The 24,304-nt window shown below is 44.2% G+C and overlaps 1 protein-coding gene across 1 annotated transcript in view; it reads right to left on the bottom strand.

Annotated features, from left to right (window-relative positions):
- Positions 1-24,304, bottom strand: part of sh3bp4a (SH3-domain binding protein 4a) — a 33,333-nt gene that overhangs the window by 1,712 nt on the left and 7,317 nt on the right. Inside the window, exons 2-4 of the mRNA XM_053492875.1 lie at positions 16,375-16,626; positions 13,928-16,284; positions 128-316 (exon numbers count right to left, since the gene is read on the bottom strand). Of these exons, the coding sequence (XP_053348850.1) occupies positions 128-316; positions 13,928-16,284; positions 16,375-16,492 (2,664 nt within the window). The 5' untranslated portion in view covers positions 16,493-16,626. The remainder of the gene's footprint in view (positions 1-127; positions 317-13,927; positions 16,285-16,374; positions 16,627-24,304) is intronic.

Raw genomic sequence — 24,304 nt, 5'->3', positions numbered from 1 at the left:
TGGGTGGTATAAAACAGTAAGTTGTGTAAGGAAAAGTAAAGAGAACGTGGGAGTGTTTACAGCTGCTGTAACGTAAGTGAGAACAGGAGCACACGTAGCGAATGTGTGTGTGTGAGTGTAAGGTCACCTCCGCGTCCATCACCCCGTTCCGGTCTCTGTGTGGAGCTTCATAGTCGTCCATCTGCTGCTTGGAAACTCGAGCGAGTTTCTCGGCCAGTTCCCTCCAGCGAGACGCCACCTCCACCGCCGTCGTCAAGAGGACGAAGTCCAGCAGGAGGCGCACCACCAAACCCTGGCAGTCCATCTTCAACAGCGCCTGCAAAAAAACACACACACACACACACACACACACACACACACACATCACATCACATTTCAGTAAACAGTGATGGCAGTTAGACATGAGGTCATGAACATGCCGGTCCGTCTCTCCTTCACAGATTCTGTTTATCTTTTCTCCTTTCTCTGTTTTTCTCACATTTCCTCTCTCTCCCTCTCTCTCCTTCACACTCTGTCTCCTTGGAGTCTCTTAGTAGACACCAGGGGTAAATAATTGCATCCTCCACTCCATCGAGGGGTTCAGCCCTGCTTCCTGTCTGTCTCCAACACACACACACACACAAACACACATATTATATATATATATATATACACAGGAAGCCATATTTGGAACAAAAATGAGTTGGAATTTACAGCATGCCTCCTCCACGCCTGTGTATAGTACTAAAGTAGATGACATAATGTGTGCGTGTGCTTATGAGCACATTAAAGTTCAAGTATTAAAATCTCTATGTTTTGCCAGTCATTAAACTACAGATGTGTTTGAATAAAACTCTAATAAAACCAGGACACACACACACAATCTATAAATGCTGATGTTTATCATCAAACTCAACTTTTTAATAGTTTCTCAGCACTACACATCTGTGTTAAAGTGATTTGGGGGAGGAGCCAACATAGAAACAGGATGTGTGATGTCATCGAATAAGACCGTATCTCATATGATAGCTATGACGGTTGTCATGGAAACGTAAGGTTTACAACCTTAAATAAATAAATCAGTGAAGGGAAAAAGCTGAGGTAATGATGTACTGTGTGTTTTTACTGTGTGTGTGTGTGTGTGTGTGTGTGTGTGTGTGTGTGTGTGTGAAGAGGCACGAGGTCTTATAGTCACAGATTCTGGGTTTCATAATGAACAAGTTGCAGAGATGTTTGTCTTATTATTAATAATTTAAAGTATCCCAGACATATGGCGTATTTAATTACCAACGTGTCGAATTTTAATGCGTCGAGGAGGAGGGACGTGAAATAAACTCATTAATTAGAGGAACGTTAGCCGCAGCATTCTGCTGATGAACACACGTTCGGCAGGAAGGAGAGCGTGATCAAGCAGACGAATCAATCAGAGCGGAGTGGAGAGGTTGGAGGGAAATGTCGTTTAAAGCAGTCGACACGTCATTCATTGTATCCTGAGAGGGTCACGTGATGTTCCATCACCTCGCATACACGGCCGAGAGGAGGTCAAGGTCTTGGATTGAGGTGAAGATGTTGCAGATCCTGCAGCGTCTTTACTGTAGTAAGGAGGCTCCATCATCAGATACGGCCGGTGGTCCTTGCAAGGGCGCGAGATGATGCTCGTACTGTTGAGTTGTGACAATCCAGGAAGGTTTGCAGTTTACAGTGGGGAAAAATCATTATTTGATCCCTTTGAAGTTTGATCTTCAAAATTGAGCTCTCTGCATCAACTCGACTCGCCGTGTTTGAAGAAAGAAAAATGATGACTGTGACCCTAAGCACACCGTCCCTACAGTCAAGTACGGAGGTGGAAACATCATGCTTAGGGGCTTAGGGTTTCTCTGTTGAAGGTACAGGCCGACTTTGCTGCATTGAGGGGCCAATGTATGGGGCCATAGATTGTAAAATATTACGAAACTCCTGAAGATGGGTCTTCCAGCATGACAATGACCCAAAACATACTGCCAAGGCAACAAAGAAGTGTCTCAAGAAGAAGCACATTAAGGTAATGGAGTGGATCTAATCAGTCTCCAGTCCTTAATCCTATAGAAAATGTATCTAGGGAGGTGAAACTTTGAGTTGCCAAGTGACAGGCAAGAAAAATAGATCTGTGAAGAAGAGTGGGCCACATTCCCTCTTGACATGCGTGCAAACCTGGTAACCAACTACAAGAAACTTTTTACCTCTGTGCTTGCCAACTAGGGGTTCTCCACCAAGTATGTCATGTTTTCTGTGGGGATCAAATAGTTCTTTTCCTCATTAAAATGCAACTCAAGTCATAACATTTACACAATGTGTTTTTTCTGGATGTAAGGAAGCACAAACATTCTGCAAAGTCCTGCAACACCCTACGGAACACTCTAGGAACCTTCGAATACCCTAATATTCCGGGTTTGACATCAAATTGCTAGCATTTGGTACAGTAGATCCTGATTTTAATGATTTAAAAAAATGCTGCTGCACACACTGTAACCATAATGGAAAATCCAAATGTTTACCCAGCGTCCTCTTGAAGGTTTTATCAAAACTAGAGTAATCCATAGGATCATGCTCAAGAAACAGGGACGTGTCAGAGGATCAAAGAGCAAAAAAAGATTAACTAACAGAAAAACTAACAAAGCTCAGCTACAGGCAGGAGTTAGAATTCACAATAACTCAGTGTGTGATCTTTATAGAAGTCAAGTAAACTGTAATGTAGGTGTTTTTACTGCTTGTGTCTGTGAGTTGAACCTGGAAGTGTAATGCTGTGGAGGATTCTGGGTGATGGAAACAGATAAAGACGTGACGGTGGTAAATAGAAACATAATCATCGTATAAATGTTATGATGTGCTCCTGGTTCCAGTGTCATACAAAAACACAGTTCAGGTTACAGATTTGAGTTTCAACATGAGACGTGACACGTTCACCAGGAAATCAGTAAATACTAAAAAGTAAAAACTTAAATTAATCAAACTGTTGTTGTGTGTAATATCAGTGCATCATTTCACTTTATGTTCCAGACAGTTGTTGTTCCTGAGGCTGAACCGAACGTGATCCTGTGACATCCTTTAAAAAGCTAAACACACCTCCCAGATGCACACACTCTTCATTGTAACTATTACACTCACACTGAACACACACACACGCGGCACTAATTACACCATGTTAAACGATTATTACAGCTCTTTTTTCTGGAATTAATCACGGTCTGTTGTTTGAACTTCAATAGAACAATAAATGCGCTGTTCTGACGGAAGCTAGCGAGGCCTGCAGGTGTTCCTCCTCCTGCTCCTGGTAAATAGTCGTGTGATCGGAAGAATAATCATCGCCTATAAAAACTGCACAGACGAATCCGGGGGCGATTTCTCACAATAAAACTCATCACTGTAATGCATGAAGAAACTATCAATTCACATAAAAACAATTCCCTCCGTCTCTGTGCTCTTCTCTCTCTCTCACACACACACACTTTAATTTGTTCCCAGGATGAGCGATTGCTTTCTTCTCTGCTCTGCTAATGGCGTGTTTGGGTGTGGGCCAGACGAGTCCGCTGGAGGACTGAGTGAGGATTGAGTGAAGCTTCAGCAGCAGCCTGGAGGTGCGCCCGCGGCTCAGGTTAAAGACGCAGGAACGCCGACGTCACGACCAAACATGGCGGTGTGTGAGGATTTAACCCCCAAATCACACATCAGCAGCTCAGACTGGCGCAACCAAACGCAAGGCTCAGGAGTTCCACACATGGGGTGGAGTCTGGAGACAGAGGGGGGTAAAGTACACAAATCCTGTACTTTAGTAGAGATTCTCTAGGGCAAATATTACTCAAGTAAAAGGATCAGCTCACAGTAGCCACAGAATAATCTCTCTGCGTCCTAACTGTGAGGTGCTGTCACCTGTTGCGTTATTAGGCACATCTCAAAGGAAAGGAAGACAGGCAATTGCGCTTAATATTCAGATTGAAATACTAACGTGGCACAGTGCAGAAATGTAGCCCAATTAAAAGTACAGACCATCGCTGTGTCATTGAGCGGAATAAAAGGAAAAAGTATCCGCTAATAAAACTACTTGAGTAAAGTACAGATACGTGAAATATGTACCAAAGTGCAGCTACTCAGTTATCTCCTTGTCCACCTGTGGACACATGGGCGTGTCTTGGTAAAGCTGGACTTATAAGCTCTTTAACACACGTTATATTGGCTCAGGTGAGGAGCAGAGTAACCAACACGAAATGTATAACTGGATGTTTTGGATCTAAATACAAATCAAAGTCTACATAAAATAATTAATGTGTTAATATCTACAGTATTTAAATTAAAAAAAAGGTTTTATCTGTATGTTGGGTCAGAACTCACTCTTTCAATGATAACTTCATGTTTCATATACTGGAGGACCAGAACAAAATTCTGTCTCTGTCTGTCCAGACGTTTTTGTCACAGCATCAAGCAAATTGAACTGCTTGAAAATCAAATGAAAGTAACTGTGCAGAAGTAACACTTTCCTAAAGAATCTTAAACCAGTCACATTTGTTAAGACTCATTTGTTCGCGTCGTAGTAAACGGCACCGCAAGTGCACTTGGACTAATTAGCGCTGAGTGAGAACAGTTTGACGCGGTAAATCACGGAGAAGCGGCGTGCTAGTACGACTCCGAGCTGAACTCATGGGTTTGCTCTAGTGTGAGATGTGAAAGTGTGTGTTAATATTTCATGTGAATGTAAATGCTCTGAGCTCAGGAAGAGTGTGTGTATTAGCGGCTCTCGTCTCGTCCGTGGGTGACGAGGTCATTTAGGATCGGATTTCACCTTCAGGATCTGACTAAACTCCAACTCACCAGTTACTGTTCAAACACCTCCTTACCTAAAGGACAAACTAAAAACATGTACCTTAACATGATGTGCAGGACAGTTAGTCACAGTGTGTTTGGGGTCTGCAGTTCCTTTAACGTAGCGTACATGTAAGGTGTAAGGCTTTTTTTTTTTTTAATATAATTATTAAAAAATAATTATGTATTTTTTAGTAGAATTATTTAATTGTTCAGGTATTTACACATTCATCATCTTCTGTGGGTGCAGGTTCATTTAAGTGTTTAGTCTCTTTAGATAAACTTTCCTTTGTTTAACTCTTTCTTTCACCACACACCTCGTCATTGCAGAACCGCAGGAACCTGATCTCCTGTGTCAGGACCGTGACCTGCAGTTCCATCAGAGCGTCTCATGAGCTGAGGAACCCCACACCGCCGGTCTGGGAACAGAGTGTTCAGAATGGAATGTCTGAAATTCTCTTCATGCCAGTTAAAAAGGGCCTGAAAAATATTGTTTAATTAAATCCCAAGATTAGCATGCAGGAGCCCTGGGATCGACTGGACCACCTGCTCAGTTTGTTTCTGTGTGTGTGTGTGTGTACCAATGGAGCAGAAATGCTGAATCAGGAGCTTCAGTACTAATGCTGTAATAAACTGCCCAACGCTCACCTGGTGTGAGTCCAGAAATGACTAAAGCTCCTTAAACACTGCAGGTCCACTTTAACTGTTTAAAGATTTAGACGCATTTAAACGCAGTAAATATGAACCGGTCAGTGACTCCATCCCCGGCTGTACTCATGATTAAATACCACCTTCATATCACATTTTAGATTTAGATTACAAGATTTAGACGCATTTAAACGCAGTAAATATGAACCGGTCAGTGACTCCATCCCCGGCTGTACTCATGATTAAATACCACCTTCATATCACATCCATCATGGAGCCGCTGTTATTTATGTAGGAGAATAGTACTTTGTAGTCTTCGTTATGTTATTTTCATATGTATATGAAGATTTACTTAATAAACAATTCCTTTCATTTTTTACCACCTGATTGTGTTCGATTTATCCTGTGATGTCACACTCTGACAGGTTCTAGACGTCCGTTTTACAGCAGGGATGGCAGAATTCGTTGCGGCGACTCCACGTCAATTCTCCTTGACATGTCAAATCCAGACCTCAACCCTTTAGAAAGTGTCTGTGTGAAAGGGCAGAGAGAGATAGAAGGTCCCTAAGCCCTGCACTTCTAAAGCACTTTATTAGCATCTGAAAGCAATTCTGAGTGCACGCGGATCACCGACTCGATCCCGCACAAAATCGGCTCTCCAGCGAAAAACCAATTCCACGCGATGCGGGCCGTCCCCCAATCACTCAGCACTCCATTACAGCCAGACGAATAGGACGTGAAACGGAGGAAATGATGGACGCTGGGCCAAATGGGATTGCTGGGCCATTTCAGTCCATCAACATCAGCGCTTTCCCCTCTGACAGGCGCGAGTGATGGGAGGAATTGACCCATGTGTTTTGGAGCTCAGAATGTGTTTATCTACTCACACGTGTCTGCATTTTGCAGTGTGAGAAGGAAAAGAAAAAGATGAGACAGGCAAACAGATGAGACTCTGGGTGAAAGTCAGACAATCTGAGTCCAGTTGAGGAGAAGCAGCAGAGATCAGGACACGTAAATGATGTAACTAATTTAGATTTACAGACTAATTAATGACTTATTGCATTTGTCCGAGAAGGTTGATGTGAAGAACACTAACCTGGCAAGCTATAAAATTTTGGGTAAGGATGAGACACACTTACTGGAAGTCAGACAGGAGTAGATGCGAGACACCCTGTGGTGGAGACACACTGGGTAGAAGTGATATGATGGTCTCTTACCCACACCCAGGGTGCCCCAAAGTGGTGTGGGGTGAGATGCACTGAAGGGGATAAGAAACTGTGGATGGAGGTGAAACACACTGGGTGGAGTAAGACACATTGGGTGAAGGTAAAATAGACTTAAGTTGGGTAAAACACTGGGTTGGGTAAGACACTGGGTGAAGGGGAGACACACTGGGTTGGGTGAAACAATGGAGATGAGAAACACTGGAGGTGAGACACTGGGTGAGGAGGAGACACACTAAAGGTAAGACACTGCAGGTGAGACACATTGGGTGAGGTTGAGACACATTGGGTGAGGGTGATACAGACAGAAATTGAGGACTACTGGGTGGGGGTGAGACATGTGACTGCTTCTAGTCAGCAGGAGACATGTCCTCTATGGAACCCATCAGACTTTATTTTGCTTTAGTTTTGTCCATGTCCTGTCTGCGTGTTCCTGATTTTGAAAATATCTTTTTGTAAACTAATCAGAACAGGACGAATCATTTTACCTTGGACAATGTGTGTAGTGCAGCGGGTGGTGCTTTTTAGAACGCCATGTCACAGAAGTGCTGACTCTCATTACACTCCGAGCAGGAGGGTGTGCAAGTGCTCCTGAGATGATTAGAGGTCAGGACCATAATTCAGTTCTCTGCCCCGAGGGTTTAGCTGAGACTGAGAGACTGAAATCTCCAAACAAGGTCCTGTGCTCGGCTTTAACTAGCTCACACGGCATGAACTTACAGACGCTGGAGATAGAGCTTTGTCCTCGGCAAGCTCGTTAGCCCAGTCACTGAGCAGTTAAAGTGCATCCAGGTGAGAGAGAGAGAGAGAGACAAGGGGCGAGGCGAGGGAGCGTTGAAGACCGTATTTATCCTGAAACCGATGTCGTCTCACCTTTCTCCCTTCCGCATAAAATGATTTGTGTGGTTTATTGCTCGTCCTGACAGCTTTCCATTAAAAAGACATCTGTGCGTGTGTAAAACCTGCACCTGCACTTCCTCCTGCGCTCGCGTTCAGACGGGGGCCGTTACCACGCCTCGCAGCATGGGGTGACGGCGTGTCGTTTATCTGCCAGCTGCGCAGCCCAATCTCTCACGCGGAGGAGTCACGTAGCGGCTGAGCTTTACCTGCACTTCTCAGATAAATCACACCTGACTCCTCCAGACTCCTCCAGACACCGACATCACACACTGATCTGCACTGGAGGAAAAAAATCTCTAACCATACGGAATGTTCCGGATCTTCACTCTCTGTGTGAGAGCGTTCTATGAACCTTCATGATCTTTTCCTGTTATACAAGAGTTCTTAAATGTTTATGCACACACACGTTAGGAGAGAAGCGAAAGCTAAATCCGAACTTGTAAATGACGGAACTGATCAGATTTACACACCGATTAGCGCCTTATTTAATTTGTCCGAGAAGGTCAGTGTGAGCAACGCAGACCTGACACGCTATAAAATTCTGCAGGGCGCTGTGTGTGTGTGTGTGTGTGTGTGTGTGTGTGTGTGTGTGTCATTACCATCACACTCAGAGTGTGACGGTGTGTATGACTCCACACTAAATCAACCCTGACTGGGAAACAGCGTGACCACAAAAGCCAAACCCAGTCGAGGTGTTTAAATTTCTGACTGATTTTCAAACAGTCGCAGTGATCGACACGCCCCACACATACACATACACACACACACACACACACACGCGCTCTCTGAGATGAGCACCTGAGACATCTGCAAAAAGTTCTCTCACGGCTACTGAAATCCAAAAGCCGGGCTCATTCAGGACGGAAACGTTTATTCTGCGGGTCCCTGTGTAAACCCCTCTGTGAAAGAGTTAAATGCTGAGGAGTGAGGCAGACTAATTGAGCTGAGCAGTGTTACACTCTCTGCTATCACTCACACACACATACACACACCTCTAGAATTTTACAGCTCTGTGCAGACAGCAGGTCCTCACTGATAAGTCTCTGCACACAAGGTGCAGGTTTTATTCATCAGATTAATCAGATTTATATACGTGAGAATGCCAGTGTGATGGAAAAAAAATGTGTCATGATTAGCGAGCGATCATACACACTCCAGCTGCTTTGTAAACATAAGCGCAATCGATGGATCGTTAAATATCTAATTAGGAATGAAGTCACGGTGATGATCTCAGGTTCTGTGTGCGATCTCGGCATGTTTGGGTCGTACACCTGATCTAAACTTTAGTTGACTGCGACAGAAATAACACCCCAAAAAGCTCATCTATAACACCCCCTCATGCTCATTCACACATCTTCATATCAGCAGAAAAGCCTCGACCAAGCTGTTACTGTGGGAAAAAAAACACATTAGAATGTATGCATTAAAATAAATCCGCAGTGCTGTCATGGAGAAGTAATCAGCAGCTTCTGACCAATCAGAATCCAGAATTCAGCAGCGCCATGGCGTGGTGTGGTGCAGTGTGGTATAAGTCCTTTGCATCCTGCCATAACTAAAGCACTGGCGTGTTGCTGAAATCCCAGCGTATAAAGAGTACTGTTTGTGCTGGTCCATTCTCGGTCACAGCGTGGAAGCACGAGTCTCGTGGAGCGGATTCCAGCAGGAGACGGACGTTAGAAGGACGTCGGCAGGTCGAGATCACACACACACACACACACACACAATTACTCAGGTGTTTCCTCTGGACGAGGTGGACAAGCCGTACCATGCAGTAACAAACAAAAACAAAAAAGTGCCTGCATGAACACACACACACACACACACACACACCTCTGCCCGTGAACTCGGCTGACCTGAGCGTTGCTGAATGTTTTATTTAAACAATAAACACTGTAATGACACTGGAGTTGTTGTTCCGGAGGCCATAAACCCGCCATGGTGATGGACAGCAGAAGAGCCTGCCCAGACATCGTGTCGTTCCAGTCAGGTGACCCAGGCAGCCGTCAGCGTTAATCCTCAGCGCTGAACACTTTAACGACCTGCGTCCGTGTCTCATCTCTTGGTGTCGTGATTGATCTCTGATGATCACGGTTTATCTGTGTATCGTTTGTGCTACACCACGCTGCTGGTCTGACTGGTCTAAAGGCGTTGATAAATTTTCTACAAAATAATAAAACTTTCACGTTAAACAGCTGCGGTGCTTTTCCAGTCAGCGTTCAGGGTTTATGTTCAAACAAATGTAATAATTCTTAGGAAAACAATCCCCACGGCAGGTTCCTGAAGCCTGAGTCAGTCGTCCCTGCTTTTCTGTCCACGCAGCAGCTCGCTCTCCTCACACTCCATCAGTGCGGTCACGGTGAGCTGAGTCGACAGACCCACTGCAGAACTGTCACGCTGCCGGAGCGGAAATGAGCGAGGCGCGCGGGCAGGGCGAGGTCGTCGGTGCCATTACAGTGTGTTACAGTTGTAATAAACCTTAAAAAACACACACACGTCAAGTCATCTCTGCATGCGTAAACGTCCCCATGCTTGTGTGCTTCCATGGCACACTTATAGGGCTGTCTTCACTCATGGACGATGCTTCTTTAAATTAATGTTAAGTCTTTATTCGCCACATGGACATTACTGTACCGTGGACTTTTGTATTTGTGGTAAACCTTTAGCTTTCTGTTAGGACGCTGGGGTCAGTGTACAGGGTCAGACATGGTACAGCGCCCTCTGGAGCAGACAAAGGTTAAGGGCCTTTTCTCAAGGGTCCAACAGCAAACACTTGGTGGAGCTGGGGCTCAACATGCCAACCCAAAGACTTCACCACTTCACCACTGTCACTACATTAACATTTACATTTACATTTAGGCATTTGGCAGACGCTCTTATCCAGAGCGACCTACAAAAAGTGCTTTAATGTTTACATCATTGGATACATATTTACACTGGGTTAACTAGGTTAATAACTAAGTACCATTAGTCCAACACATCTGAGAAGAGTTTTTTTTTTTGTTTTTTGTTTTTTTTTTGGGGGGGGGGGGGGGGGGTTAGTCCAAGTACTGGAGAAACAGATGCGTCTTGAGTCGTCGTTTAAAGATAGTCAAAGTCTCTGATGTACGGACATCTAGAGGAAGTTCATTCCACCACCTAGGTGCCAGAACAGAAAAGAGCCTGGATGAATGCCGCCCTCGATCCCCGAGAGATGTTGGGATGATGGGATGGACATCTGTGCTTTGTTCTGAACACAAAATCAACCTGAGTTTGATTGGGCATTGGGGAGGGGGTTCTAACCCCAGAGCTACCAAGCTGCCACCATTGGTCCCCTGAGTAGGGCTCTTAACTGCTCAGATGTAAAATGCAATGAATAATAAAATGTAAGTAAATGTAAATGACTTAGATAATCTAAGCGCTGATTACTCTGACAATGTCAGTACTGTAGGTACAGTAATGTGCACTTTCCTGGTTGACTGAGTATCAGCACTTGCCTACATGCATGTGTGTGTGTGTGTGTGTGTGTGTGTGTGTGTGTGTGTGTGTGTGTGTGTGTGTGTGTGTGTGAATAAAAATCTAAAAACCGAACGAATTTGTCTTCGTCTCTGCCTTTCTCCGAGCTCAGTGACCTCAAACTGAGTAAACACAAATCTTTAAAGGTCTAGTATCTAAATCAACACGACCTGCACGAGCAAAACTGAAACTTTTTTTCGAAACATGTGGACGAGACAGTGGATGGAGCCTCGCTCGGACCCGATCACACGGAATGAGTTTCATTTTAAATGCATTACAAGCTAGCGCAGTGCTGGATAAAGGTCGTCAGCTGGGGACAGCAATAACTCATATGTTTGCTAAACCATGGCCACGTCTTATTATTTGCACCTCACTTTAACATCTCCTGGCACAAAGACTGCCCAAAGAGCGCACGGACAAAGAGCTGATAATGACGACATCGACGAAGGACGAGGACTAATGTGTGTGATTCAGAGCAGCTGAAATGAAAAAATTTTATCATTTTCTGGAGAAAAAAACTGGTTAGCACCAGATAAACGTGTTCAGACTGAATCCACCACAGGTCGCAGATGAGGAAGCTTCCTTTCACGTGCATAACTTACACGTGACTTCTCACAAGACTGATGGAATACCGAGGGCTTCATCTCGCCACACTGTAGCACGTCTCATGAGCAGCACACACACACACACACACACACACACACACACACACACACACACACACACACACAGCAGTCTGAGTCACTTACAGCAGCAGTGGGGTTAATTAGGTGATATGAGGCGCAGAGGGATCACTGCTCATGACAGCAGCTCAAACCCAAGCACTAATCACGCTTTTATTGAATCTAAGGCTTTAACTGTAGAGCTGCAAAACCTAAAGAGAAAAACTAGTCGCACCCGAGGCCTTATTTTCTTTTTCCAAACAAACCTGAAAACATCTTAGAGATCGAGCTAAATACAAAAGAGAGAGAGAGGAACCTCAGAAAAATCCCAATTACTCACTCCTTAACTCCATGGTGGTGAAGACACGGATGGAATTTAGTTCTCACTGTGTGCAAGGGGGGAAGTTTTAAGAATTGTCAAACTATACCAGCAGACTAGGTTGGCACTAATGTGCTGCTAACATGGATAGAGACAAACCCCTTTTGTGTGTGTGTGTGTGTGTGTGTGTGTGTGTGTGTGTGTTGATATGCATTTCATAACCAAATAGATTTTTCCTTTATCCCTAATATATACTGTATATACTAGAGATGGAGAAATATATTTTAAAAATAGTAATAAGTGAACCAGTCGATCAGCCGTGACCACCAGAAGGTTTTCAGTTTGATTGGCCATGACTGGTGATCAGCTGATCAGCCTCAGATATAAGGAACAGGCTACATTTAATTACTTAATAAACCTTTTTAAAGGTTTTAAATTTTAACAAAATTGGCAGGAAATGTAATATCTAATCAGGATATTTATAAAATCGCAATTTTACACAAATTGTCACCGAGGTATTGTGATAATAGCATACCTGGAAGTGACTGGTGATTCCCATCCCACGTACACACGGACACACACTCTAGATAGAATTCATTTGGATTGTCATGTGACTTGTTAGTTTTTACACTACTGGAATACAGAAGGTACAAAAACCTCAGAAACACCACTTCTGAATCCAGGAGGACCTTAATGATGTCAGAACGTTTTCCTCTAACATTCTTTTAAACTCACAAAATGATCTGAAACGAGACGGGTAAATGAAGTTCCAACTAATATCAACGAGCGCAGATCGCCTACGCATCACCTGCCCTTCTAATTGAGGGAAGGAGGGGAAGGGGGTGTAAGAAGGATTCTGTCTTTTTTACGTGCGTTTGTGAATAACTCGTAGCGATGCACTCTGTGGAGTTCCCACAGAAAGAACTGTATAAAGGTTGGCAGGTCTGTAGAGGAAGACACAAAAGAAGAGAAATTGTTTTATCTTTGATTTCTCCAGTGGCATTATCCCAAGTTCAAAGCGTTCCTCGCCAGCAAGCCTGAAAATCGAACTGCTACTAGACCTTTTACTTTCATTCACCAAAATTAAATGCATCCGCAGAGAGCACGATGCAGCCGGGCTTGTCAGAGTAGCTCATCCATGCAGCTCGTTTTCTTTATTCCGCTACGGTTAACCCAAGCAGCGTTTATCTTTCGGGTGATGCTGCATTTTCTTTATCTCGACCGAGACTGACAGGCTGCGTCCTATCAAAGCCTTGACTGAAAAAATGATCGACTGCTAATTACAACTCGTCTTTCTTCTACGCGTGTGGCTTCTTTACCTCCAAAGAGCATGATCTTAAAACACACGCTATATAACGCAAACATGCTGTCAGGAAAAGTTAGCAAAAGCTTCACGTTCTCTCCTGGCATTGTTCTAAGAACAGCTCAAAGTCTTCTCCGACTGCCTTTGTTTAGCTGCCAGCATTTCTACCACCGTGATTAATTTTTTGTTGTTGTTGTAGATTAAAACAGCCGAGTTAGCATATTACTAGCCCCAAATGTACTGGCCCACTGACAACACTAACGTGTGTGGGGCTGATTAAAGTTTTTCCTTTAAGGTCTAAGCCAGCATATCAAAGCGCACGCTGCTGCACTTGCAGGTTTCCCACAGCTGTGCAAGATAAGGAGAAGACGCCAGAGCAACACTCTTATTGGAATTAGCCTGCTGGCCATTAGCACTAATCAGTGCTGGGCAGATAAGGACTTTCAAATAAGCCTGGTTCAAATCCAGACTTAAATGTCTAGAGACTTTTGCAAAGCTTGTACAGGGTTAATCAAGTCAGTGTTCATCGAAGTCACATGCATGCAAATCTTGAATATGTACAACTCACCATCATGAGCTCCTTCTGAAAGGATTTCTTCTCCTTCGTTTCCATGTTGTTACAATCCTCTTTTAGTTTCTCGAGCACAGAAGCCACTCTTTCAGGTTCACTATCCAAATCAGCCCTGCAGAAGTAAGTCAAGGGCAGGTTACTGTAACCCAGGGAGTCCGCAAACGCCCTCCAGTTCCCCAAGTTCTCCATTAATACGGTCCTCACCGAGGCATAAATGTAAGTAAGAAACTTGCAAGGCTTGAGAATTTGTTCCAGCAGCATTGTGGTCGTAAGGTCTGGGCCGCAGAAGTACACAGGTTTGACTTTTCCCAAGACGAGCACATTTTTCACATGCACAAGTCCAGTCTTTCCCTGATAGTAACCGATATACCACTCTTTGGTCCACAATTGTCCTTTTAATTTTATCTTCTCCTCGCTTAGCAAGGCAATGACGTCGCCCTTTTTATATTCCAGCAAATATTGGTTCTTTGTTTGCCTGACCACTGTCTTAATTAATTTACCAAACTTTAAGTTGGTGATGCAGCGCTCTTGGAACTGTGGGTATTTAGTCGTAATGGCCAAAGGGGACAAGAGGATTTTCCCGACCTCCTTCTTCTTCAGGAACCTCCGCTGGCCATTGGATCTGACTCCAGTTTTAGGAGGTGGCTGTGGTGTCTGGACGCAGAATTGAGCAAGGATGCAATCCTGGTCATCTTTCACCTGGACCCGTAAGGTGAAGTCAGACAAGTCTTGAGCATTTCGAGACGTGATAACGTATATGAGCCGACTCACCTTGCCTAGTTTTACCTGAAAGCCACGAACCACCCTGGCCTGGTCATTGGTTTTCACCTCATAGTTGCTCATATTTGAGTACATGCCTATTTGAAGATCCTGAGGTCGGCTGAGGACAAACTGGTGCTTCCCCCACAGCTGAAGTGCGACAGGCGGTGCAGACTGAGCTTGCTTCCCGACTTCACTGACAAGCAATGTCTTAGGAGCGCAATCATGTCCAAAAACAGCCACCACAGTTTTAAAGGATGGATGGATGTGCTTGGGTCCGTACAGCCCCAACGTAATCTTTTTCACCACATGATCCCAAACTGTTAAATTAAATGAGATGTTGTGGGACTGGACCACAACTGCAACATACATACATGGTTCCAGGCTGTCCAGCCGAACCTGAACAGTGTCACCGTACATGTAGGCTTGAGGAACTGGCACGTATGGTCCATCTTTACTGTCACTCCTGACACAGACAACCTTGGTCATCTGTCTGTTCTCTTTCTTCACCTCTACAGACACCTTCATCTCCAAAGTTATGGATGACTTTATCTCCATGTTGCTCAGTTTTATCTCAACTACAGGACTGACTGTTGTACATCTATCATTGTTTAGTTCCAGTGGAGGATCCAGTAAAGCCTTCATGGAGATTTGCTGGGTATCTCCTGCTGCCACATGACCCTCAGGCACGTGAATACTGATGCTAGTGTCCGGCAGTTGAACTGCCCCACCACAACTGTCCAGCTTACAAACAATATTAGTCTCAACAGGTTGTGTTTGGCCCCATCCTGGATTCTGTCCCAAGGAATCAAGGGCATGACACGAGCGTGCCAACTTCCTGTGGTTCAACCATGCTGCCCTAAAGTCCTCTCTGTTTTTAAACTGCTCTGGAGAAGGGGCCTTAAGACCAGAAAAGAACTCAGACGGTGGCAAAGGAGACGCTGACTGAGACTGTAGGACTGATAACTCTGACAAACTGTAGGATCTTTTACTTCGGAAAAACGGGTTGTCTTTTCGGAATTCTTGCGAGGTTTCTACATTTAGGCTGGTGGGCGTGCCATCAAAAATGCTACTGCCATATCCATTACTAGTGCTGTTACTGCTGGTAGTGGAGACTGGAGCCGATGGAGTCAGAGAATCAAACAGAAGCAGGTCAATGCTGTTAGTGTTTTGGTCTTCTTGGACCTGTTTCTGTGCTGTCCCGTTAAGAAACGGATTTGTAGAAAAGGGGTTATTTTTGCTGTTGTAGGGTGGAGGGAGCTTAAGGGACATTCCCGTCCACTCTCCCAGCAGATCTAACTCCTTCACACCTTCATCTGAGGAGTCCCCTAGGTTGTCGATCATTCCGCTGTCACTGAGACCAGAATCCCGATGGCCAACGGGTTCGACATAAGATGATGGAATGTAGCCCATCTCTGTGTTGTTGTGGGCATACCACCAGTCTCCTCCAGATGTGTCTAACACATAGAGGCGATCTCCTTTGGAGAACTTTAATGTGGTGAAGCTGGAGGGGCAGTAGTCCTTAATGGCAACTACTTCCTGTGCGGTTCCAAAAGATGCAGTGGTGTCCAACCGCAAGGCACTTGGGGAAGGCACTAGAAACGTAGAAGGAATAAGAAAACTCTTAAAACATAAGTCCTAAATAATAATTCAGCAATTGTCATCTCAAGAGCTTTTAAACTGACCTTTGACTTCTGTAAGGCTGGCCTCAGACACATCCTCACTGAGGTCAATTAGCGTGCCTTCTGACTTGCATCGTGGAAGGACGTTGTTGTTGGTCACGCGAATGCGATGGGCAGCCATGACGTCACAATCCTCGCTCTGACTTGCTCACACTTCCATTGCCCCAGGGCGTAAAGTTCGGTTAGTGGCAGCTGTCCATGTTAAACTGCACAAACCCAAAGTTTTAGGCTTTATTGGTGGAACTGCTTGCACCCCTGGAAACAAGCCACAATGAGAAGAGATGGTCATTAAGATGATAACGCTTTAGCAGTATTGCTTCAAAGGAAACCTGAAACATTATATAATGTAATGAAGGCAGTGCTACAAGACAGTGCAGCGAGTGAGAGCTGAAGAGATCACATCACTTAATTGGTTTTCATTTTGGCGCTGCATTTATCTGCCTTTGTTGTTTGCTCTTATTTTTTTTAGAATAGACATAAAGGCCTGAACGAATCCATCAATCAGACAGAAACTCACATCTATCATTATTAGAGTGAGCTTATCAATGATAAAGTTGTTTATCTCAATCATGTTCGGCGGCGTTGTGCTGCATTGGCTTGCAAATGCTGTCTAGAACACATTGTGTCTGCTTCTTTTACATTTTAATGAGGAGCCCAGGGGGGTAAAATGAGACAGTAAATCTTAATAACAAATACGAGTGCTGTGGTTCATCTCATAAACATTCAAACGAAGCCTGAGTTTTCATTTATATTCACACAATCATGAAGTCCCTAATAACTGGACGTAATCTCTGAAGAAGCCTGCTGATGGCACAATGTTATTTTGTGTCGAGTGCTTTATTACACATTGTATTAAATATCAAATGTCAGGAATCTAAAACACCCCTATTTTAATGCCGTTCAGCACGTTTCAGCTCTTGTCCTCCTGACCTGACACGTTTGTGAGCCGGCTGTAGGTTCTGAGCATCATCATCACCCATGTCACGATTTATAAGCTTTTAGCGTAAGCTGCTGTTTGGCTCAGAGAGGAACATCTTGCGGCTTTCCTGCATGATTGCTCCAACCTCTGGCTGAGAGGATCAGCGTTATTAATCTGCCTCTGACGTGACAGACATGCAGAACGCTAATGCGATGTAAGATGGGCTATAATTAGCCGGGGCTAAATCACAGGCCTGCTCGTCCAAGGTCGCGACAGCGCCGGGGGTCCATTTAGGAGGGCAAGATCTTGACTGAGATCCCAATGAAAGATAAATTAGATATTAAATCAATATTATTAGGAACTTTGTGGAAAAAACATTATAACTTTAACCTGCCTGCGAATCCGGATCCGATTAGATTCTGCGATTTAAGATTTAATTCAATTTGACATATTAGTTTCAGGGAGCTATTTTTCTACTAATAGCTAATAATACTAGTAACTAATGAACACATCACATAATAAACAAACTAATAAACAATGCTGTTTGCCTCAGAGTGGCGCAGTGGTAAAGTGCTCGCCCTATCATCCAGAGATCGCGTGGTGGGCGATGATTCCCTGGGTGATGCTGTAACGTCTTGCAGCCGGTGGCCTAGAGAGAGCTGATTGGCCGATAAGACCACCTTCCGGCTTTAACCACCAACTTTCCTGTAAAACTGTCAATGTACCTGAATATTACATTTACGTTCAGATAAATGATTTACACTTATGTAAGATCCGATGAAAAAGCTTACATCTTTTTTTTCCTTTAAGGCTTTAAAGAAAGTCTCTCCATCAGGCATGTTTTTTTTTTTTACAGACTTCTCTAGAGCGCAGGAGTGCGCAGGTAACGCAGGACCGTTAATGGACGTGAACTAGGTCAGATCAACCGCATGCGTCTTTCAGAGATCACCTCGGGCGGCCCGAAAGCACTCTGCTGTGTTCACGTGTGATTCATAATTCAGATACTGAGATTCTGGAGTGAAAAGTTTTATGCTGAAAAGAGAAAAAGAACAGAAAGCGTAGTGTGGATGCTGCGCTGTGGTGTGCTGCTGGTGGGGTTGTTGTTACAGTGCTAATGCAGGGGCTGTAGGGGCTGAACGTTTCATTAGCGCTGGTGCTGAGGGCAGAACGTGTGAGTGATGAAGAGAGTGGAGTGTAAGAGAGCTGGGCGGATGCAGATCGATGGTGGTGTAGCTGTGCTGTCGCTCAAACTCAGAACCCCTGCGCCAGGTCAGCTTCAATATTAAACAACAGCTTGTTTCGTGGTGAGTATATCTGATGTGACAGTAATGATAATTCTCGTGGTTTATCATAAAACGATTAGAGATGAAAACCAGGACTGAACCTCAGATCTTCTTAAAGTGATTTTGCTCTGAGGAACACAAAAAATGTTCTTACTTCTTAAATAAGAGAGCTAAACATCTGGGAAAGAAAAGTTGAACCTGGATGATGTTGTGATGATGTTCACCATCAAAACAATATTGTTTTTGAAAATCTTTGATAAAATGCGTTGGTATTACGTTGGATAAACAACCCAAACACAACGTAACTGTAACCTTTATCTGGAGCTTTGATGCTGATTAACATCCACTCACTGAGCTCATCCACGCTCTCTTAAGTTTCTAACAGGGTTTGGAATTCCGATCAGAGATTGGGACCCAACAGCTTGCCACACACAGAGTGTGTATCTCAGATACATCACAGATCTGAGTTTGTTTTAGAATTGTATTTACAGAATCGCAATGCCGATCGAGTCGGCACTAAGGTAGTGTGTTGTATGTGATTCCCGTCCCTACTAATTACTGCATCAGTTGCACCAGCACAGATCTGCGCCCCCTACAGTACTGTTTACAAACAGCATCTCATTATTTATATGCACATTTATGGTGTGTATCCGGATCAAAATGTTAATTATAATAATTTATAATAATTCGCCCAGTACTGAGATCACAATTATTTATCATGATTTATTGATTTTTAAAACGCAAATATTTTTATTGCCCTGTCACATAACTATAACCCTGCTTTCACACCCATGTTTTGTTACACTCACGCTAATGTACTCATCTGCACTTCAAATAAAATGACGCTAGGACACCAAAATCAACCAACGCAAATAATATACACATGTGAGAATTTTATTATTATCATTAATTTTATTAGCATCACATCCATCCATCCAAGAACCTCTGTAGTCCAACTGGGGTCAGTGGGGGCCCGTGGTGATCATTGTATTTATTCTCATTTATATAACCGTGGTAGGACCACCAGTCAACACACTATGGGCAAATTGGGAACGGCAATTAGCCCAATCTGCATGTCTTTGGAGGAAACCAGCGTACCTGAAGGAAACCCATTAAACACGGGGAGAACATGAACACAGAACCCAAAGCGGGAATCGAATCAAGACCATGGAGGTGCAACGTGACAGTGCTAACCAATACACTACCTCGCGGCCATTATTAACAATATAATAACAACTGCATCCCAAATGGCTGCATTTCTTTCCCTGAATGCGCCGTGCTGCGCTAATGATGGGGCAGAAACAGGGTCCTGGTCCTTTCCACGCCAGAGACCAGACGATCAGCTGATCAGGTGAACCGCAGAACAGCTGCTGTTAGTTCTCTGCTCTGTACATGTACAAGTACAGCCGCCGTTTAGACATGCCTAACAGGAAAGTGTTAGGTTCGATGTCCAACACTGGACCTCATGTACGTCCGGATGATGATGATGTCACGTGGAAAGTGTAGTGGGAAAAATGAACAGAGGAAGTTTATTTGACACAGCGATGGCTCGGTGGTGGAGGATACGGACTGCTGATCTAGTCTCAACACTGACACACACACTCCCACACACACACACTAGCAGATACAGAGAGCAGGTTCTGATTGAACAGCAGCTTAATCCAATCTGTTGTCAAATTAACTGTGCTGTTCTGAACCTCAGGAGCAGCTCATTAGTTCTCTCCCTCCCTCTCTCGCTCGGTCCTGCTGCATCGTCTCTTAAACACTGCTATTCTATGCATCTCGTTACATCAGACCGATCTAAATCTGATGACGTCATTAGCCTGTAGAAGCAGCAGCGCTGCAGAATACGGCTCACACCTCTAACACACATCTCCCCCCCTCCTTTCCCCCTCTCTCTCTCTTTCACTCTCCACACTCTTTTGCAACCCTGCAGAGTGTTGCTGAGACATAGGCCCAACCCCGCTGCCCTAGCGACGCTGCCGGGGGAGGATTAGTGCGGACTGGACTTAGCCCTGAGTGGCCATTAATTATGGAATGGAACGCAGCTTTCTTAAAAAACGATGACGTGCGTGTTTTTGTTTTAAGCCTCACACAAGTCTCCTGAGAGAGGAAAACTGAGGCAGGGTGTGTTTCAGGGCCGAGTCAGACCAAAAACACAGACGCAGAGTATTGTTCTCCGAGAAAGCAGAAAAGAGAGAGAGAGAGAGAGAAAGAGAGAGAGAGAGGTGGACAGAGAGAGGTTGTTTAAGACCCCAGTGCCCCGGCATATTAAACCAGAGTCCCTCGTGTCTGGAACATTTGGAATAAAACTGAAATCAAAGAAAATTCTAGCACTTTCTCTCACACACACACACACACACACACACACACACACACACACACACACACACCGAGAGCACCAAACAAGGGCATGAGGGTGGCGCTGCCCAGGAACGGAATGTGGAAGTGGGGAAACTAAAATCTCTGGGGGAAAAGAGACTAAAAAGACTATAAGGAGGGTTTAATCAACACATGGCAACTTTGAGGTGTCCATGAGATATCCATGTTACGGTTGGTGTTCGGAGCCGCGGCGTGGGCCGGAGTCTCAGGAAGGAAACAGAGTGGGCATGGCCAGACATGCGTAATCAGGCTCTGTGATAATGAGTGCAGTTACGGGCAACACTGCTGATGCAGAGGAAACGCCTTTCACAGGGATATCCCCCCTCCTCCTGTGTGTGTGTGTGTGTGTGTGTGTGTGTGTGTGTTAAAGGACGTGCCTGTTACACATTTTTTGGTCAGGTTTAGAAGTCTAGTCTGAGAAGAAAAAAAAAAAAAAAAAACTTACTTTTTATTTTTTGTCCCTAAAGTGACCTCATATGAGAGGAGCCCCTCCCCCAGCTTGTTGCTCAGCTCTTTAGATAAACACTGAAATAGTAAGTTCTTTAAAGAAGAAGTAAAACAGAGGAATAAAAAAGAGACAGAGAGAAAGACAGAGAAAGAGAGAGAGAGAGAGAGATAGACAGAAACAGAGAAAAAAGGCAGAACGACAGAGAAAAAGACAGAGAGAGATGTGTGTTTAAATATAAACACCACTTTTTGTGCCTGTGCTGTAATTATTCTCTAAGTTTGGCTCTTTATGAGTAGTCTCTCTCTCTCTCTCTCTCTCTCTGTCTGTCTCTCTTTCTCTGTGTGTGTGTGTGTGTGTGTGTGTGTGTGTGTGTGTGTTGTTTGTTCAGATGGTTACTGAGCTCTCGGAGTGGGAGGAGCCAGCGGTGACTAAGCCAACCAAAACCATGTTAATCCTAACCTAATTGCCTCCTCCCACATCACACACACACACACACACACACACACACACAGTGGGAGTCAGGCTGGTGGGGAGTGTGTTAACACCACGCTGGATTTCTGTTATACATTTAACACCACATGTGGCCTGAGATTAAATAAACAAAGAGAGTTAGAACACACACACACACACACACACACACACACACACAAAGCAATGTGAAGGCCTACACAGCCCACAAAGAGAACAGGGAATGATAATAGGTTGTGTGTGTGTGTGTGTGTGTGTGTGTGTGTGTGTGTGTGTGTGTGTGCGCACTTCATGACTGATGCTATTTTTCATGAAGTTTAGTTCCGGACAGGAATATCCCCCCTCCTCATGTGTGTGTATGTGTGTGTGTGTGTGTGTGGGGGGGGGGGGGCACCAGTTAAACATAAGTGTGTGTATCACAGGGTTTAATAATCGCTGCATGCATTTATGATTATTCTGCAGGAGACGGTTGCCCCCGACGACCGTCTGGATAAAACTAATCACAAAACAAAAACATCAGTGTGTTTTAGAGGCCAGGGTGTATGCCGATTTACGTAGGGGTGTGTGTACTACTGTGTGTGTACACACACACACACAAAGCAATGTGAAGGCCTACACAGCCCACAAAGAGAACAGGAAATGATAATAGGTTGTGTGTGTGTGTGTGCGCGTGTGTATATGTGTGTATGGTGGTGTGTGTAGGGCTTTGTGTAGTGGTGTGTGTTTGATCTATGGTTATAAAGAGCATCACAGGTTCATAATAATAATAATAATAATAATAATAAAGTATTTCCCATAAGTGTGTGAGTGTGTGTGTTTGTGTGTGTGTGTGTGGGGGGGGGGGGTTTATCAGGTATCACCTGCGGCTCTTACTTGGCAACTGTAGACACGGTAACGTAACCCACGGGAGGAACCAACAGTGTGACTATTTTACCGCATTGTCACACCGGCACACATGAGGACATCAAAACACCTGACTGAGTCTGAATCTTCAGTTTTAAACCCACAGCCATGCCTTTTAAACCAGACCATGACAGTGGGAGACTGTGGGAGACTGTGGGAGACTATATGAGACGGTGGGAGACTGTGGGAGACTATATGAGACTGTGGGAGACTGTGGGAGACTATATGAGACTGTGGGAGACTATATGCGATTGTGGGAGACTGTGGGAGACTACATGAGACTGTGTAAGACTGTGGGACACTATATGAGACTGTGGGAAAATATATATATATCCCAGTCTCACACAGTCGCATATAGTCTCATATAGTCTCCCACAGTCTTACACAATCTCACACAGTCTCATATAGTCTCCCAGTCTCATATAGTCTCCCACAGTTTCCCTGTGGGAGACTATATGAGACTGTGGGACACTATATGAGACTGTGGGAGACTATATGAGACTGTGTAAGACTGTGGGACACTATATGAGACTGTGGGAGACTCTCTAAAACTGTGTAAGGAGTTATATCGAAGGTCTTTTCTCCCTGCTCCTTTTAGAGGGTACACACACACACACACACACACACACACTGTTATTACTGTTTTTCACAATAAATTAAATGTTTGTGCAATAAGCATCTGTGCAATAACCATTTAAACTGTATAATATCACCTAGTGCAATTCATTTGAAAGTGTAACTACTGTATTGCTTGTTTCTTTTTGCTTTATATTCTGTACTGTTTCTACTTTTTATTGATTTTTGTTTTTGTTTTTCTTTTTGCTGTAAAAGAGAAATTTCCCCACTGATAATTTGATCTTATCTTAAGACTGTCTAAGACTGAGTAAAACTCTCTAAGACTAAATAAGACTCTAAGACTGAGTGAGACTCTCTAAGACTAAATAAGACTTTAAGACTGAGTGAGACTCTCTAAGAGTAAATAAGACTCTAAGACTGAGTGAGACTCTCTAAGACTAAATAAGACTCTTAAGACTAAGTGAGACTCTCTCTAAGACTTTTTGTGACTGAGAATGTATGAGACACTGTGAGACTCTTCAAAAACACCTTTGGGGGGGAACTCTAAGCGCCGCTGTGGGGTGTGAGACTCTGTGAGACACTTCAGAAGTCTGTGAGACGTTACAACCATAAAGACGTAAACCCATGAGTCTCACTATTTATTTATTTTATTCATGTAGCTTTTCATTTATTACATGAAGGTCACAGCTGTGTGTTTAAATCTCACGCTCAGCATGTCTGTGTGTGTGTGTGTGTGTGTGTGTGTGTGTGTGTGTTTGCAGGTCGTGCAGCGGAGAAAAGGCTCTGTATGCTAATGATATTCATGAGGAAACAGGATAAACACAAATACACCGTTCCCCCGGTGTGTCACATCGATTTCACGAGTAAATACAGCGGCATGAACACGCAGAAGAGTCAAGTGCAGGAACTAACACTAATACTAATGTCTCTCTCTCTCTCTCTCTCTCTCTGAAC

Source organism: Clarias gariepinus, chromosome 3, assembly GCF_024256425.1.
Source record: "Clarias gariepinus isolate MV-2021 ecotype Netherlands chromosome 3, CGAR_prim_01v2, whole genome shotgun sequence".
Lineage (NCBI taxonomy): Eukaryota > Metazoa > Chordata > Actinopteri > Siluriformes > Clariidae > Clarias > Clarias gariepinus.
Note: the sequence above shows the minus strand (reverse complement) of the source record. Positions and strands in the feature narration are given on the sequence as shown.